A 15,834-nucleotide genomic window follows, 5' to 3' on the forward strand; every position below is an offset into this window, starting at 1 on the left:
GAAAGATGAAGAATTATGATAGATGCAAATGAGAAGATGTTACAAAAGAATTTATGCTTTTGTATTTGGGTGCACACTCTTTTCCAATAATATGAAGAGAAACTAGAGATCATTTTTCATAAAAATATGAGGATTCCTTATGGAAAAAAATGCAGCAGTTAATTGCTATTCTTTTAGTGCCACAGGTTTGGAAGTGTGGTGACCATGAGGGCAAACCATAGTTAAAATAATTACTGATAATTGCTTGGGAAATAAAAGGGCTAGATTTTTTCATGCCTACAAACTTCATATTGTTTTCCTAAAATCTTTGTTTTTAATTTAACCTACCCCAAGTCATCCTGATTATGCTACATCTAGGTCATTAGTTCTGAATCTGCTTCATTATTTATGTCCGTATTCAGTTTGCTCGTCCAAAATGATCATGCCCAAATATGAGCACGTACAAGAATTGCCCTGGGGCTTCCCTGGTGGCGCAGTGGTTGAGAGTCCGCCTGCCGATGCAGGGGACACGGGTTCGTGCCCCGGTCCAGGAAGATCCCACATGCCGCGGAGCGGCCGGGCCCGTGAGCCATGGCCGCTGAGCCTGCGCGTCCGGAGCCTGTGCTCCGCAACGGGAGAGGCCACAACAGTGAGAGGCCCGCGTACCGCAAAAAAAAAAAAAAAAAAAAAAAAAAAAAGAATTGCCCTGCAAACGGAACGCAAGGAAGACAGTGAAAAAAAAAAACAGCATAATATTTTGCCCTCAGGCTGCCACAGTAAAAACTGATGCTGGAATGCAGTGCAGTCGCATTTCTATTAAAAGAGAATACATGTTTCAGTGGCATAATTTATTGTCAAGAATGTCTCGACCAGAGGCAAAAGTGATCCTGACGGCAGAGGGGAAGTCCTCATTCAATCTGCAAACTACCTCCCGTGTCTTAGCTCCACACAATCCTTTAGTATTTGGCAGAACTTATGGAAGGGTTGGACTGTCTCAGTTTTGTTGGAAGTCGAAGGGATAGCCTCATAATGTTAGCAATGAGAATTCACATAAGAAGTCTCTTGAAAAAAAAAAAAAGTGACACCCAAAGTCCAAGGGTAAAAGGAAGTTGGGGAATTGGATGACGTTAGTCTATGTAGTGGATGCCATTGGCACCCAGCACACTCATCACACAGCAACTCTGAGTGCTGGCTGATAAGGACACATAGTTGCACCCTTTTCCAGAAAACCTTCCTCAGCCGAAAGGAAGGCCCCTTGCCTGGGACCTCATACCACCCCTTCTCCTCTAAGACTGCCAGGGGGAAGCTAGCGGCCAGTAACCGCTGGACATTGGAATAGAAAAGGGCAAACCTCTTTGTCTTAAGGTGGGACATTTTATGGTATAATTTGTGCGCCAGAGCTTCCTATGGGACCAGGTTGATGCTGTTTTCCACCTGAGACCAGATCCTTCCTTAGCTTTTCTGCCCTGACCTCCTGCTTCTCTCACTCTTCTCTTAAAAGCACTCAGACTCTGCTTCCCGAAGGCAGTCGGTATCTGAGACAAAAGCTGGATCTACATCCTGGGCACTATACCAGGTGGGAAGCCAACCAGAGTAAAGAGTCAAGAATAGGAGGTAACAATGGAAGTCTCCAAGCCTGATGCATTTCATGAAAGCCTTGCCTACATCTCCTCTTGTGTTTCTTTGTTATTGGTCCAACCACATTTGAGTAGCTCATTGCCCCCAGCTATTTAAGAGGCTCCAGGAGGGTTTTGAGCTTCTGGGCAAAGCAGGATATGGTCCTTGACTCTTCTGGTTCCAGTGGTGGCCATTCACTCCCATCAGGATGATACACCCATCCAGAAATGCAGAAGCTGCAGAACATAGCTGGACTGTACCTACCCCCAGTTCTGGGTAACTGAGTTCTGTGAAGCCTTCCCTGAGCCACATGTAGAAGCCTCAATACCAGAACCAAAGACCTGGATTGGCAGGACATGATTTCCATTTCTTCCTCCTCAGCTACTAACCCAGCGTGAAGAATCCTGGGACTTCTCCTAACACTCTTTTTAGGCTATTTTTTTAGGGCTTTTGGCTCAGTTTTGTTCAGCAAGGTTTCATTGTAGAGACAAATGCAGTTAGCCCCTACTTCGTTTCTTAGATAGTATTTGTAACATAAATTTCTCTGCCCAGTGTATATAGCCCTAGAATGACATTTCATTGTCAGATCAGACTAATTTTGAATTCCTGGTAAGTGAGATAGGACCTCTACCAAGTAGTAGGTTAAGATTTCAGGAACAGTGTTTGATATCATTAAGAAGGGAAGAGTTTCAGATTCTCAGGAGCGCCATTAATATATAAATAAAGTGGTGTATATATATATCAGATATATATACATATAACTGTGATATATATATCACATCACACAATTTATAAATAAACTCCTAAATGGCAGAGCTAATTCAAGCATCCTGGAGTCTCTCTCCTCTCCTTCTTGCTTGCTTGTACAGCTAATCTTGCTGTGACCTTTCTTGGTTTGTCCTGAACCTCCACCATTGACCCCTCTACTTTCTCTCCATCTACAAGCCTCATCTTGCTTCACTTCCCTCTGAATCCAGTTTAGCTGTGTTTTGCAATCACATTCTGGCTAAAATTTAAACTCTCTTGTCCCTAGGTATTTGTGCCACAGCCATCTGACAGAATCCCAAACTTGGTTCAACTGTTTTCTCCATGCTTGCATGGAACACTGTTGGAGAAAGAGAAGATTGGGCAGATTGGTTCTGCTAAAAAATCGTGGTCTTCAGCCTCAAATGAGCCCTCAACACTGTTTCTTTGGTCACCTCCCTCTCACAGTCTCTCTCACAACTAATTCAAATGTTCCCACTTACCCTTAATTCATGTTTTCATTCAGTGAATATTCATTGCACACTGATTATATGCCAGGTCTGTTGCTTCCTACTTCACGGAGGCCCCCAAAGTCAAAGTGCCTCAACTTACCTCTTCCAGTGCTCCAAATTGACCTTCTGTGCCTTGCAGAATAGTCCTTAACTATCAAGTCAAAATTGCTCCCTCAGAAATAATGTTCCCTTGTTAATAGACAATTCCTTCCTTTTGTTGCAAAGTGGTTGATGACTTGAGCCTCTGAATCTATATTTGAACAAATCTTTACATAAAGATCGAAGCAAAGTTCTGACAAGCAATTAAACATCATAAAAAAGGAAAACTTGACATATTAGACTTATTATTATTCTAAATCGGTACTTTAATATTTATAGTCAGACAGCATTTAATGAAGTGAAAATTCTGCCTGCATGAAACCAGTCATAATAAAATTAGACTTGGTTTGCTCTTTCATGGTGAACATATTCCAGATGTTTAAGTGATTCAAAGAAAACCCAGAGTATAATGGCTCCCTTGAATGTTTTCTCACTTTTTGCTTCCAAACTAGAATAAAATCTAATGAAATTCTGGTAGTATTTAAATAGCACATCATATTGTTCAGAGTCAGCCTTACTTTTTGACATTTTATGTTTAGTGTTTAATAATTTAAATGTAAATGTCTATGTGCATTAATAATTAAATTAGCATTATTAGAAGTGCTAATATTTGAAATACAGTCAATCGCAATGTTACATCCACTTAAATGAGATGGTACCTGTATTCACTCTTCACATAGTGTGTCCTGTGACTCAGTGTTTAGGGGACCGTGCTTCTTGTTATGTACACTTCTAGGCATTGACAACTTAACAGCAGTGAGCCATCCTCAGGTGGTATGGAGCTGCCACCAGAACCTAGGTCAGATGTCAAAGTGAAGAATGACTTAAACACTCTCCTGCCTCCTTTTTTTTTTTTTTAACACCTTTATTGGAGTATAATTGCTTTACAATGTTGTGTTAGTTTCTGCTTTATAACAAAGTGAATCAGCTATACATATACATATATCCCCATATCTCTTCCCTCTTGCGTCTCCCTCCCACCCTCCCTATCCCTCCCCTCTAGGTGGTCACAAAGCACCGAGCTGATCTCCCTGTGCTATGCGGCTGCTTCCCACTAGCTATCCATTTTACGTTTGGTCGTGTATAGATGTCCATGGCACGCTCTCGCTTTGTCATTTCTCTTCCTCTCTTTTCCACCATCAGCTGTCTCCTTTCCTCCATTCTCATGTGCTTAGTGCCCTCACGGTGACTTCTAGCCGGCTCAAGTTCTTACTTCTGCTCGGGCCCATCACAATTATCGCCCCAAAGTGAACCTCTGCACCAAATTCTCTCTTTAGCAACTGACCTCCCCCTAATCAAAGCTTCCGTTTATCTTAACAGAGACTTAGGCATTCAGGTTAAACAGAACATATGGCTTTTCTCCCTTAATAATAACAGTAGTAGCAGTAGCAGTGGTAATAAAATCGTGGTAGTCAAAATTTAAAATAGATGCTCTCTGTTCCAACTCAGTTAAGGCCTAGAGTTTAACAGTTAATTGAAAAAGTCAGTTAAATTAGAGAATCATAAAGAATACGTCTTAAACATTTTATTCTATGCTAAAATAGTCACTAATAATGTTGTGTGAAGGTGTTTTCTTTGAGTGTAAATTCTCTGATTAGAGTTCTCCATAAATCACACTGATAACACAAGACGTTTTGATTTCCAGTTCAGGTTTCCTTAATGCAGACAGAGTCCACTGGGAAACATGAGAAGCATTCTGAATACAGAAGCTTTCTAAAATTTTCAGGTTCTTTTTCTACTCTTTTACAGTTGTCTTGTCCACACCCAATTCAGTTAATACTTCTTTTTCTTTTAAAGCAATTTTCCGGAATATTTAACCATATTTTTATAGAAATAATAACTTATTTTCTTCTTAGACTTATATTTCTTTGGTTTAGGAAATTTTTCATTAAATTATGTAATTGCAATACTAGTTGGCAAAAGCAGGTTTGAGAACGTACACACATTGACAAGTCAACTAATGAGAGCTGAACGCCATGCATACTGACAGGTATCTCTAACATCTTATTTAGAGGTTGTTAGAGGCACCAGTCAGTATGTTTCCCAGACAGATGAAGACTGGCTAATCTGATGAGTCTTAAGTGGATATCAGTTAAGGGAACTTCTACTGTAATTGGTAGATACAAGCAAAAAAAACAGAAGCCACAAAATCCCATGACAGAGTGTGTGTGCGGGCTGGGGTGGGGGGTGGCTAGGGGGGAGGAGGGGGAGGGAGGGGGGAGAGGGGAAAGGAGACTGAGTGTTGTGATTAATCATGAATGCTGGAACTTTTTTTTTTTTTTTTTTTTTTTTTTCGCTGTACGCGGGCCTCTCCCTGCTGTGGCCTCTCCCGTTGCGGAGCACAGGCTCCGGACACACAGGCTCCGCGGCCATGGCTCGCGGGCCCAGCCGCTCCGCGGCATGTGGGATCTTCCGGGATCGGGGCACGAACCCGTGTCCCCTGCATCGGCAGGCGGACTCTCAACCACTGCGCCACCAGGGAAGCCCTGGAACTTATTTTTAATCTCCTTCATCCTCCAAAACATTGATGCAGGATTAAAAATCTGTGTCCAGGACTTTGGGGAAGAAAGTGAAAATCAGAATACTCTAATAAGAGACCCTTGAACCATGTACATTATATAATCCAAGGGGAGCCGAAATCTAGATATGACTTAACTGACATGGATACTGAACTCGACAGCTGAGAGCCTCACTAGTGAAGGCAGTGATTAGTGTACAGGGTTAATCTGCACTATTGTCAGATTCTGCCTGGCTATCCTGCCATCTCTGCGGTGGTTCCTACTTACAGTTCCCACTCATGTGATATTTACTTGTGGTTACTAGAAACTCATGTTATTACCCAGAAGACAGTGGTTCCATTTTTGTAATCATTGTTCTTGTCCAGGTTTCCCCAAATGACATTTAAGAAATCTGTTTTCTAACCTTTCTATTATGCAAAACAGAGTGATTATGGATCATTTCCTTTTAGAGATACGAATTCACATTTATGGAGTTTAACTGCCTCTCTCCATGGGCACTTACTATGATTCTTTTTTAAAAATTTATTTATTCATTTATTTATTTTTGGCTGCATCGGGTCTTTGTTGCTGCGCACAGGCTTTCTCTAGTTGCGGCGAGCGGGGGCTACTCTTTGTTGCGGTGCATGGGCTTCTTGTTGCGGTGGCTTCTCTTGTTGCTGAGCACCAGCTCTATGCACTCAGGCTCAGTAGTTGTGGCTTGCGGGCTCCAGAGCGCAGGCTCAGTAGTTGTGGCACACGGTCTTAGTTGCTCCATGGCATGTGGGATCTTCCCAGACCAGGGCTTGAACCCATGTCCCCTGCATTGGCAGGCGGATTATTAACCACTGCGCCACCAGGGAAGTCCTACTATGATTCTTTTAATCCATGTATTTATTTATAAGGAAATGGAATAATATTTACTATCAATTCCTATGAAAACTTTCTTAGTTTCAGAATGAGTCCTATGACATTCCACTGACATGAAATCGAATAAAGATAAAAACATCTGATATGATTTCTTTGCATCTGTGTGGTCAGTCAGAACGGTTTCTTTTGTTTTTCTTTGTTTATTTTTTTGATATATAATTCACATAATCATAAAATCCGTCCTTTTAAAGTGTATAATTCAGTGGTGTATAGTATAGTCACAGAGCTGTGCCACCATCACTACTGTCTAATTCCAGAATATTTTTATCACTCCCAGAAGGAACCCCATGATTCTTTAATATAATATTTTTAATGACCACTTTTTAAAAAACTGTAAGTTCAACAGAGTGATTGTCACAATGTCCTGTATTATCTAAGAACTATATAAGAGTCTTATACTCCATACGATACCACATTTCAGTGATGAGATATTCAGTTTGATTTGAGAGGATAATGTCATTCTTATTTAGAATGTATATACTGGTTCCTGTCATTTGGAGTCAGAAGGAACTGGAAGGTTATAGATGAAGTCAGTGTAAACAGTGGTTTTATCAACAAAGTGAACCACAAAAATAACACCTGCCCAGATCAAGCAAGTCAAAACAGCACGTATAGCCAAGTAAGTGAAGCTGTCCTTGTGCACAGACATTGTATTACACAAACTGTTCTCCGAAGTGAGGGAATTCGTCCCTTAGAAATTGCTCATTGGAACACTGGGACATCATGCATCACGTTAAAGATCCATAAATGTCATCTCAGTAGGGTAGATATGATGCATGGTAATGTCCTCCCCGTATCTGCATAGGGTTCTTCTGCTCAACATATCGTCATGATGCATTGCATCACACAATCCTGCTGTAGTGCTTCAGAGACAGCTGAGAAGCCCCATGGGAGCCTTCTTCAGTCATTACTACAAGGACTAAAATACCAGGAGACCTGGAAGTCATTCTTAGGATTTGACAAAATACCCTAATCTCTAAATGAATCGATTTATTATGTAGTTGGTACAAAGTAGGAATGTAATATTTTATGATTGAGTACATCTTTTACTGTTAAAAAAGAAAGCATCCATTTTTGGTTGTGAGATGAGTAGAATTTAGAGTCTAGCAGCATTGTATTTTTCCTGTTACTTTGCGAATCCAGAATTTCTTTGGAAAGGTAATTTAACTGTTAAGAATATGCACTTTGGAGGCAGACAAACCTGAGTATATAACCCCGGTTCCTCAAGTTTGACCCATGGGGCCTTGGGCAAGGTTTAACCTCTGCAATTTTGTTTTCTCATGTATAAAATGAGAATTCTCCAACTACCAACCTCATAGTGTTTTTGTGTAGGAATAAAATCAGATTATGTTTGGACAGAGCTCATCATGGGATTAGGCACCTAGGAAGTGCTCAATAGATATTAGTTATCCACCCATTAACAAATCTTCATTGTCATAATACGACTATAATAGAGCAAATGTTGCTGACACCTCCAACAAAATACGATACTTTGTAGTTCCCATATGCCTGGTTTTTTTTTGCTTTAAATGTTCTTATCTTCCATTTTGCCCTTGACTATGTCACACAGGCACTTCGAGGAGAAATTGCACCTCTCAAAGAGAATGTAAGCCACATCAATGACCTTGCTCGCCAGCTCACCACGTTGGGCATTCAGCTGTCACCATATAACCTCAGCACTCTGGAAGACCTGAACACCAGATGGAAGCTTCTGCAGGTAGGCATATTATAAGCATTGCGGTTCCTTCTGTCAGTAAGAGAATATACAGATAAAGCTTGTTTGTAAGGAAAAATAAAAGTAATTTCTTCATGTGATACTCATGATAGTATTTTCTGAGTGTAGGATATTTTGTATTATTTAATAATTCCCTATGTGTATGTTTTCAAGCCTATTAATATTCATTTTTTAATGGCTTAGAGTTAGACTTTACTATATCTTACAATAAACATGGAAGATAGCGCTGAATCATGCTAGAAGAACTAAATTACTGGCATGCAATTACTTTGTACTATCATTGCTTGGATTCTTAACACGTCTTTCCTTTTGGAATCCTAATTTAAACAAGAGTCAATGGTAAGACACATTCTAAATCTTTTAAAGAAAGAACATCCTATCACAAACCCACACAACGAAGTTTTTCATTGGTTTGCATAATAAATAAAGGGAATGTAAGTGTGCTCAAAGTCACACTTACTGGCTGTGGGACCTCTGGCAAGTTATTTAACTTTTCTGTGCCTCAGTGTTTCATCTGAAGAAAATGGGGATGTTAAATGTTTCTAAAACATTTGTCTATTATCAGGACGAGTAAGTTGAAATACATGGGAAATGCTTAGTAAAGTACTAGCCACATGGTTAGCACTGTGTGAATTCTAGTTCTTGGTGTTATTGCAGTTATAATTGTTATTATTATAGCATACAGGTTTTGGAATCAGACTTACTTGAAGTCACTTGACCTCTTTGATTGTGCATTTCCTCGTCTCCAGCATGCTTGCTGTAATATTAAAGGAACTAATTCAGGTAGAGTTATTGGTACAGTACCTGGCTCACAGTAAGAACTCAGAATATGTAATGGTGGAATAGGTGTGTCTATATGTTCAATGCGTGAAGGCCACCGTTATACCCCCAAACCTTAAAACTGGTTTGACCATAGAATTAAGGAATTGTTTCTCTCTTTTTCTGGTTTCATAAGATGCACAGAGTATGCTTCTGGGGACAGAGAGGAAAGAGGCAACTAGGTTTAAAACTATTTGTTTTCCAGATTCAGCTACTTATAATATGTTTACATTTTACTTCCAGTCTGTTTTAAATTGGAGATATCATTTTTAAGTTTTGTAATTGTAGATATTATCTTGTGTTTTGTAATTTTCCCTTAATATTTTTTTATATACATTTATTTATTTTTGGCTGCATTGAGTCTTTGTTGCTGCGTGTGGGCTTTCTCATTGCGGTGGCTTCTCTTGTTGTGGAGCACGGGCTCTAGGCGTGCAGGCTTCAGTAGATGTGGCACATGGGCTCAGTAGTTGTGGCTCGTGGGCTCTAGAGCACTGGCTCAGCGGTTGTGGCGCACGGGCTTAGTTGCTCCGCGGCATGTGGGATCTTCCCAGACCAGGGCTCGAACCCATGTCCCTGCGTTGGCAGGCGGATTCTCAACCACTGCACCACCAGGAAAGTCCCTCCCTTAATATTATAAAATGGGCTTTTTGTACATTACAATACTCTTTAAGTAAACATTATTATAATGGGTACATATTGAGATTAATATATTATAATTTATATTTGTATACTAAAATAAAAATAAAAATATTTATTTTCAGTGTTTCAGTAAGAAAAAAATGGTAAACCAGATTACTTTTCCTATTGGCAGTCCATTTAGGGGTGTGACTGAAAGTCCTGTTAAAGAATTGCTAGATCTTTAATAAAAACAAGTTCCAAACTCAAGACCTCTTGAGACCTCATATAATTTAATTTTTGTTGTGATGGATAGTCTTGAAATACATGTATGATAGATTGTTATAGGTGGCATTGACTAAGGCAAGGCAATATATTTAAGAGATTACATGCATTTCTATGTCTATTTGCTCCACAGTGGTTAAGTACTATTAAAATCTTACCAGTTTCATCCTTAGTATGTTTCTCAATTTAAACATAAATAAGGAAAGTAATAAATGTCCAAGGAAAACCAATGGACACATTCGTTCCATCCAAGCACTCTTGAACTATTATCTTAAAATTTCTTTTAGTGAGCTGAATGCCACATTTGCTTTCAGAATGTGATATAAATCCGTGACAATGGCATGTAAATTTATAAATGAGATAAAAATATTATGATAGGAAAAGTTAAAAAAAATCAATGCTAAGTGATCCGTCATAGTTGCACTATTATTTAAATATAAAGTATGAGAAAATATGAATAGCTTAATTTGTATCCATTCTTTAAAATGAATAAGGACTTGGTTATAAATATAGGGAAGTACATAAAAGAAGACAGTGTGATGTCGTAAAAAGAGTGTAGGAGTGAATAGAATACCTGACTTCAAACTGAAGCTCAGCTATTATTTGACCATGTTATCTTGGGAAAGCCATTTGACGTCTCCCAGCTTCTATTTCCTCATTTGTAAAACGCGATAATGCATTTCGTCTTAGGTCACAGCCAGTTCAATCCTATGATTGTGTATGTGGATATCTGGGGGAGATACACATATGACAAAATTTAGTTTAGAATCAATGGAGTTGCTTCCTCTTCATAATACAAACGTGACTTGTTGGGATTATGTTCCTCCTTCTATCAGTATAATTCTAACTTTTCAACCCCTCATCTCCAACACGCATATAACACAGCCTTCTCATATTAAATAATTCAGTTTGTGGCATATGCTGTTATTGTGGCAAATTTCACACGTTGCTATTTTTGAACGTGACCTTAAGAATAGGCTTAAAAAGTGTTTTTAGCAGAAAGCTGATAAATAACAAGGCTTGGGGTTGCACATAACTGAGTCAAGTTGATTCCATTTTTTTCTTTGACCAGAATTCTAACCACTCTGCTATATTATAAATGTGAGTCCTTGTTCAGAAAGTGAACAAAGCAAGAAGTGAGGTTCGTATCAAACAACTTTATCCCCATTACTGAAAGAGCAACTCATACATCCTGTTGAGAACATTTTACATTTAGAAGAATGTATGTGAGACTAAAGCATTACCCAGCTTCTGTGGAGGGGAGTGTGAGCCCACCATTATTATGACATCATATTTCTATGAAAATAAAGAACTCATTCACTTACAGTGCTATGTCCGTTAACTAAAATCATGACAGAAGTGTGAGTTCATCTTTGCTTCTGTGTCTGATAAGACAAAGAAAAACTAAGAATGGAGAGTTGGGGTAGTGGGAAGGCAGATAGAAGCCTAAGAAAAAGAGTCTTACATTTGAGCAAATAGTGTAACAGAAGAAGTAGAGTGACATACTACCAGGCTATGTCTACTTGATATCAGAATATCCTGGGTTTAGTTACAGGATCCATTAATTTTTACTTAAGAAAGGCATGCTGGTAAGTTAGCTGTGTGTAATATCTCTCAAAATGATAGGAACACATAAACCACATAGATATGAACATCAATAGCAGTGTAAGACCCAGTCACAGAGTATCTGTACATAGAAATAGAATGCATAGGGAGTTCTGGATTTATATTGAATCCACGAATAGAAGTATAGAGACACTGATTTGCCCATGTGAAACTCTACGTGGGCATAAAATCCTATTTTCTCCCTCAGGGTAGACACGTTGGTGTGGATGTTTCTGTGAGACCATCGGACAATGTGTTTTTGACAAAGGAAACCATCATTCCTTGTAGTTACAAAGAGTTTTCACATACATTACCTCACTTAATCCTCAAAACATTATGATTATGTATTATGGTTACATAGTATCACTGTTCCCTTGTACAAGTAAGGAAACTGAGACTTTCAGAGACGATAAGTGACACAGTGGCAGTCACACAGCTTTTGGGTGTCAGTCACGACCTGAATCAGTTGTGAACTGCAACTCCCTACTCTTTTTGTTGCCTCTTCTCACAGTCCTGTTAAGTTTGCACTTAACAGAGTCATACTTTAAAGCTATTTTGGGCAACACAATACTTCACTTTTTTTTTCATGCTTCACTTCTTTTTTAAGCAATTCTCAGGGATATCAACTTTGAAAGCTTCCTTTACAAACCAGTGGATTAATGAGCCCAGTTCACTGTACCCCTTAAAATCACACCTGTCGTTTCAAATATAAAATTATACAGCATTATATTGCTCATTGTCTTTATAACTCAGCAGTTGTACTAAAATCAACCAAAAGTGATTTTAATGAATTAGCTCTTAAAGTGGAACCAATGTTAATACCTGATCCAGTAGAAATGGGTATTGAAACCAAATGGGAAGAAAAACTGATGATAAACCTTTCTAATTTTGAAGCATTGCACACACTTTTAGTGCCATAGTTGTGCTCTTTAGTCACCAAACACAAGTACTATAGGGAAGTACTACTAGGGAATGTTCTACCCATTTCTCTGCATCAAGAGTAAGCCCATGAATAGCGACAGAAGCTGCAAATACACTTTAATATAAAATGTAAATGCTTCGTTGACTGTAGGATGTATGAAATGTAATCACTTGAAAAGTATGAAATATGAAGACATTTCCATGCATGACATTCTTTAAATATGTTTAAGGACAGCATCATGAATTAAGTGTTTTTAAAGGTTTCCTAAGATTCTTCCAAGGTCATGCGGGCAGCTATATACTCCATCGTCACATCTCTGTGGTAACTTTCTGTCACAGGGATGTAGACCCTCATCTTCTGTATACTCCATTCCTTCTTTCATTGTTTCCTTCTTTCCTTCTTTCATTCAGTCAGCACTGATTAAGCATCTACTATGTAGCAAGCAGACATTGTAATTGTCCTATCTGGTCCAAGGACATAGTGACCAAAACTCCCTTCACTGCTTACGCCATCTTAAGCAAAGTTTTTTTGGTTGGTTTGTTTTTATAAATCTATTTATTTATTTTTGGCTGCGTTGAGTCTTCGTTGCTGCGCATGGGCTTTCTCTAGTTGTGGCGAGTGGGGGCTGCTCTTCGTTGCAGTGCACAGGCTTCTCATCGCGGTGGCTTCTCTTGTTGTGGAGCACGGGCTCTAGGCGCGTAGGCTGCAGTAGTTGTGGTGCACAGGCTCAGTAGTTGTGGCTTATGGGCTCTAGAGTACAGGCTCAGTAGTTGTAGCGCCCTGGCTTAGTTGCTCCACGGCATGTGGGATCTTCCCAGACCAAGGCTCGAACCCATGTCCCCTGCATTGGCAGGTGGATTCTTAACCACTGCGCCACCAGGGTAGCCCTTAAGCAAAGTTTTATAGATGAATTTTCTTTCCTTACTTCCATAATGGTCCACCCTCCCTCCCTTTCTCCATCTTATAAACAAATATGTGTGTGTGTGTGTGTGTGTGTGTGTGAGAGCTATTGCGACACTAATACTATAAAAGTAGTACCTTTTCAGATCTCTGGTTTACAAATTCTTCAATAATTTCTGACTGGGAGTTTGGTCTATGTAATAAGATTAGCAAGATTCGTGGAAGGACATGGAATCATATTCAGCTGGCCAACAGAAATATTTGCGTAGCTTCATTTTTTTAAAAAACTAAGCAAGATTTTTAATTGAAAAAAATTAAAAGTTCCAATGGAGAAGGTTATGTTCTTTACTTGGGTGAGATAGGTTTTTGAAGCAGGCTTCTATTTAGCTATCGCTTGGCCAAAAAGTTCGTTCGGGTTTTCGTACCATTGTACAGAACAACCCGAACGATCTTTTTGGCCAACCCAATATGTATGTATGTTGGTCCTTATCATCGTTGAGTACATGATTTGATCCTTTAAATGTGTTGATGGATTTTGAACATTTTCCTTATGTTCTTTTTTTTGTTTTAAGGATCTTGGGCTAATCATTTTACGTTGTGGTTTATGGGGTCCCTTCTAGGCAGGAAGTGTAGGTGAGCTGGGCAGTCTGCTCCTACAAATAATGTGGACCCATTGCCAACTGAGGGTGAGGAGAGGACAGCCAACTTTCTTCACTTCAGTCTTGCTGAGGGTTGGTTCTGCCGATGTCTCCTTAGCATGCCCTTCCTTGACTTTTTCTTTAATAAGACCAAAAATGATTCTGCTTGTGGTTAGATCACAGAACTCAGAAGAAAATGAGCCTGTGGCCATTCTCAAAGGAAATGTTTTCCTGCATCAGTGGTTCTCAAATGTTAGTGAGCCTCAGAATCCCTTGGAAGACTTATTAAAACACAGATCACTGTATGATCACTGTGTGTGGGCCCCACTTGCAGAGTTTCTGATTCAGTAGGTCTGGGATGGGGCCTGAGATTCTGTGTTTCTAACAAGCTCCCAAGTGAGGCTGCTGCTGGTCCAGAGCCCACACTTTGAGAACCATTATTCTACATTAAACACTTGCTGGGTACAGCTGGGTTTAAAAGGTTAAATATATATATGACTTCTGCAAGACACTTTGAGAACTTTAGAGTTACACTGTGGAAAATAAGCATAATGTCATGCAGAAAATTCTGTATCAGAGGAGTGTTACTGTGCTACAAGAAGGTGGAGACCAAAGCACTCATCTTTGAGGCAGAAAGAAAAGGGTGAAGGGAACTTTTAGTAGATTCCTAGTGAATTTAACTTCCATATGAATTTATAACTATAAATCCAAAATGTAAATATGGATGAATATAATAAACATAATGTAAATATGAACTTATAGTTACTATATTTCAAGACACATGATCTAGATGTAGATACTGAGCCCTTGAATGTAGCCAGTCCAAATTGAAGTGTGTTGTAAGTGTAATATACACATCAGCTTTCAAGGACTTAGTACCAAAAAAAAGGAATGTAGGCCATCTCATTAATATTTTTGTATTGATTATATGTTGAGGTGAAAATATTTTGATGTATTTGGTTAAGTAAAATATATCATTATAATTAATCTCACCCATTTCTTTTTTTGATTATTCGAAGTAAGATATTTCTATTGAAAAAGAACCAAGTGAGCCTGTAGCTTCAAGTAAAACAACCGACAGTTTCTTTTTTACTTTTTCAGTATGTCTACTAGAAAATTTAAAATAGTGTATGCAGCTCTCCTTATATTTCTGTTGGATAGTACTGATCTAGAAGGTAAATCTCAAAACCTGGCATGGATAAGAGTCACCTGCAGAGCTTGTTAAAATACCCCCCAAGACTCAGTAGGTATTGGCTGAAATCTGTGATTCTGCATTTCTATCAAGCTCCCAGGAGATGCTGTTGATCTGTGACCACGTATAAAAGATTCGTTCCCAAACTGTGGGTCACAGAGTTTTACGGAGAGGTGTAGAAATATATTTTTGCATGAAACATTGTCTGTAGCTAGAATACAAAACTGTCTTGCCCATATACCAGTATTTTTCATAAATAAGTAACTGCAGGTGTGGTTACTAAACTCATACAGATTTTTATCGGTCGGTCACTTTTTCACAATTAACAGATACTAAGTAATACTTTTATTATGTGGGGATCCTCTAAGTCTTGGAAAGTTAATATGGGATCCACAGGCTTGAAAAGACTGAAAGCCACTATCCAAAAATATTGTAGGAAAACTTATTCTAACACATTCTAAGCTGTAGGTAGCTCTTGTAAAAAGATTTCAGCTATAACACCGAGTTTGATGTGCCCTTTGGCAGGAGTTTTTTAAAGTTGAAGGTAAAGGAAATGAAAAGAACAAAGAGGAAAGAAGAATGTGTTTGTTTTAGAAAAGGTTGGGTCACAGAAGGATTTGTTGACATTAGGAATAGAATGACCCATGAAAAAAGGGACAATTGAGTTCTAGGAAAACATCTTTTCAGTAAAGAGAGAACAATCATTTATGCTGAACCTCATCTCTGTTTTTTTTAAAAAAAAAACCA

The 15,834-nt window shown here is 38.9% G+C and overlaps 1 protein-coding gene across 3 annotated transcripts in view; it reads left to right on the forward strand.

Moving 5' to 3' along the window:
* The window catches only part of DMD (dystrophin), a 1,698,782-nt gene that overhangs the window by 1,356,895 nt on the left and 326,053 nt on the right, over window positions 1-15,834 (forward strand). For all 3 annotated transcript variants that reach the window (XM_060087208.1, XM_060087209.1, XM_060087210.1), the window contains one exon: window positions 7,947-8,093. In XM_060087208.1, the coding sequence (XP_059943191.1) occupies window positions 7,947-8,093 (147 nt within the window). The remainder of the gene's footprint in view (window positions 1-7,946; window positions 8,094-15,834) is intronic.

Source organism: Mesoplodon densirostris, chromosome X (genome assembly GCF_025265405.1).
Source record: "Mesoplodon densirostris isolate mMesDen1 chromosome X, mMesDen1 primary haplotype, whole genome shotgun sequence".
NCBI lineage: Eukaryota > Metazoa > Chordata > Mammalia > Artiodactyla > Ziphiidae > Mesoplodon > Mesoplodon densirostris.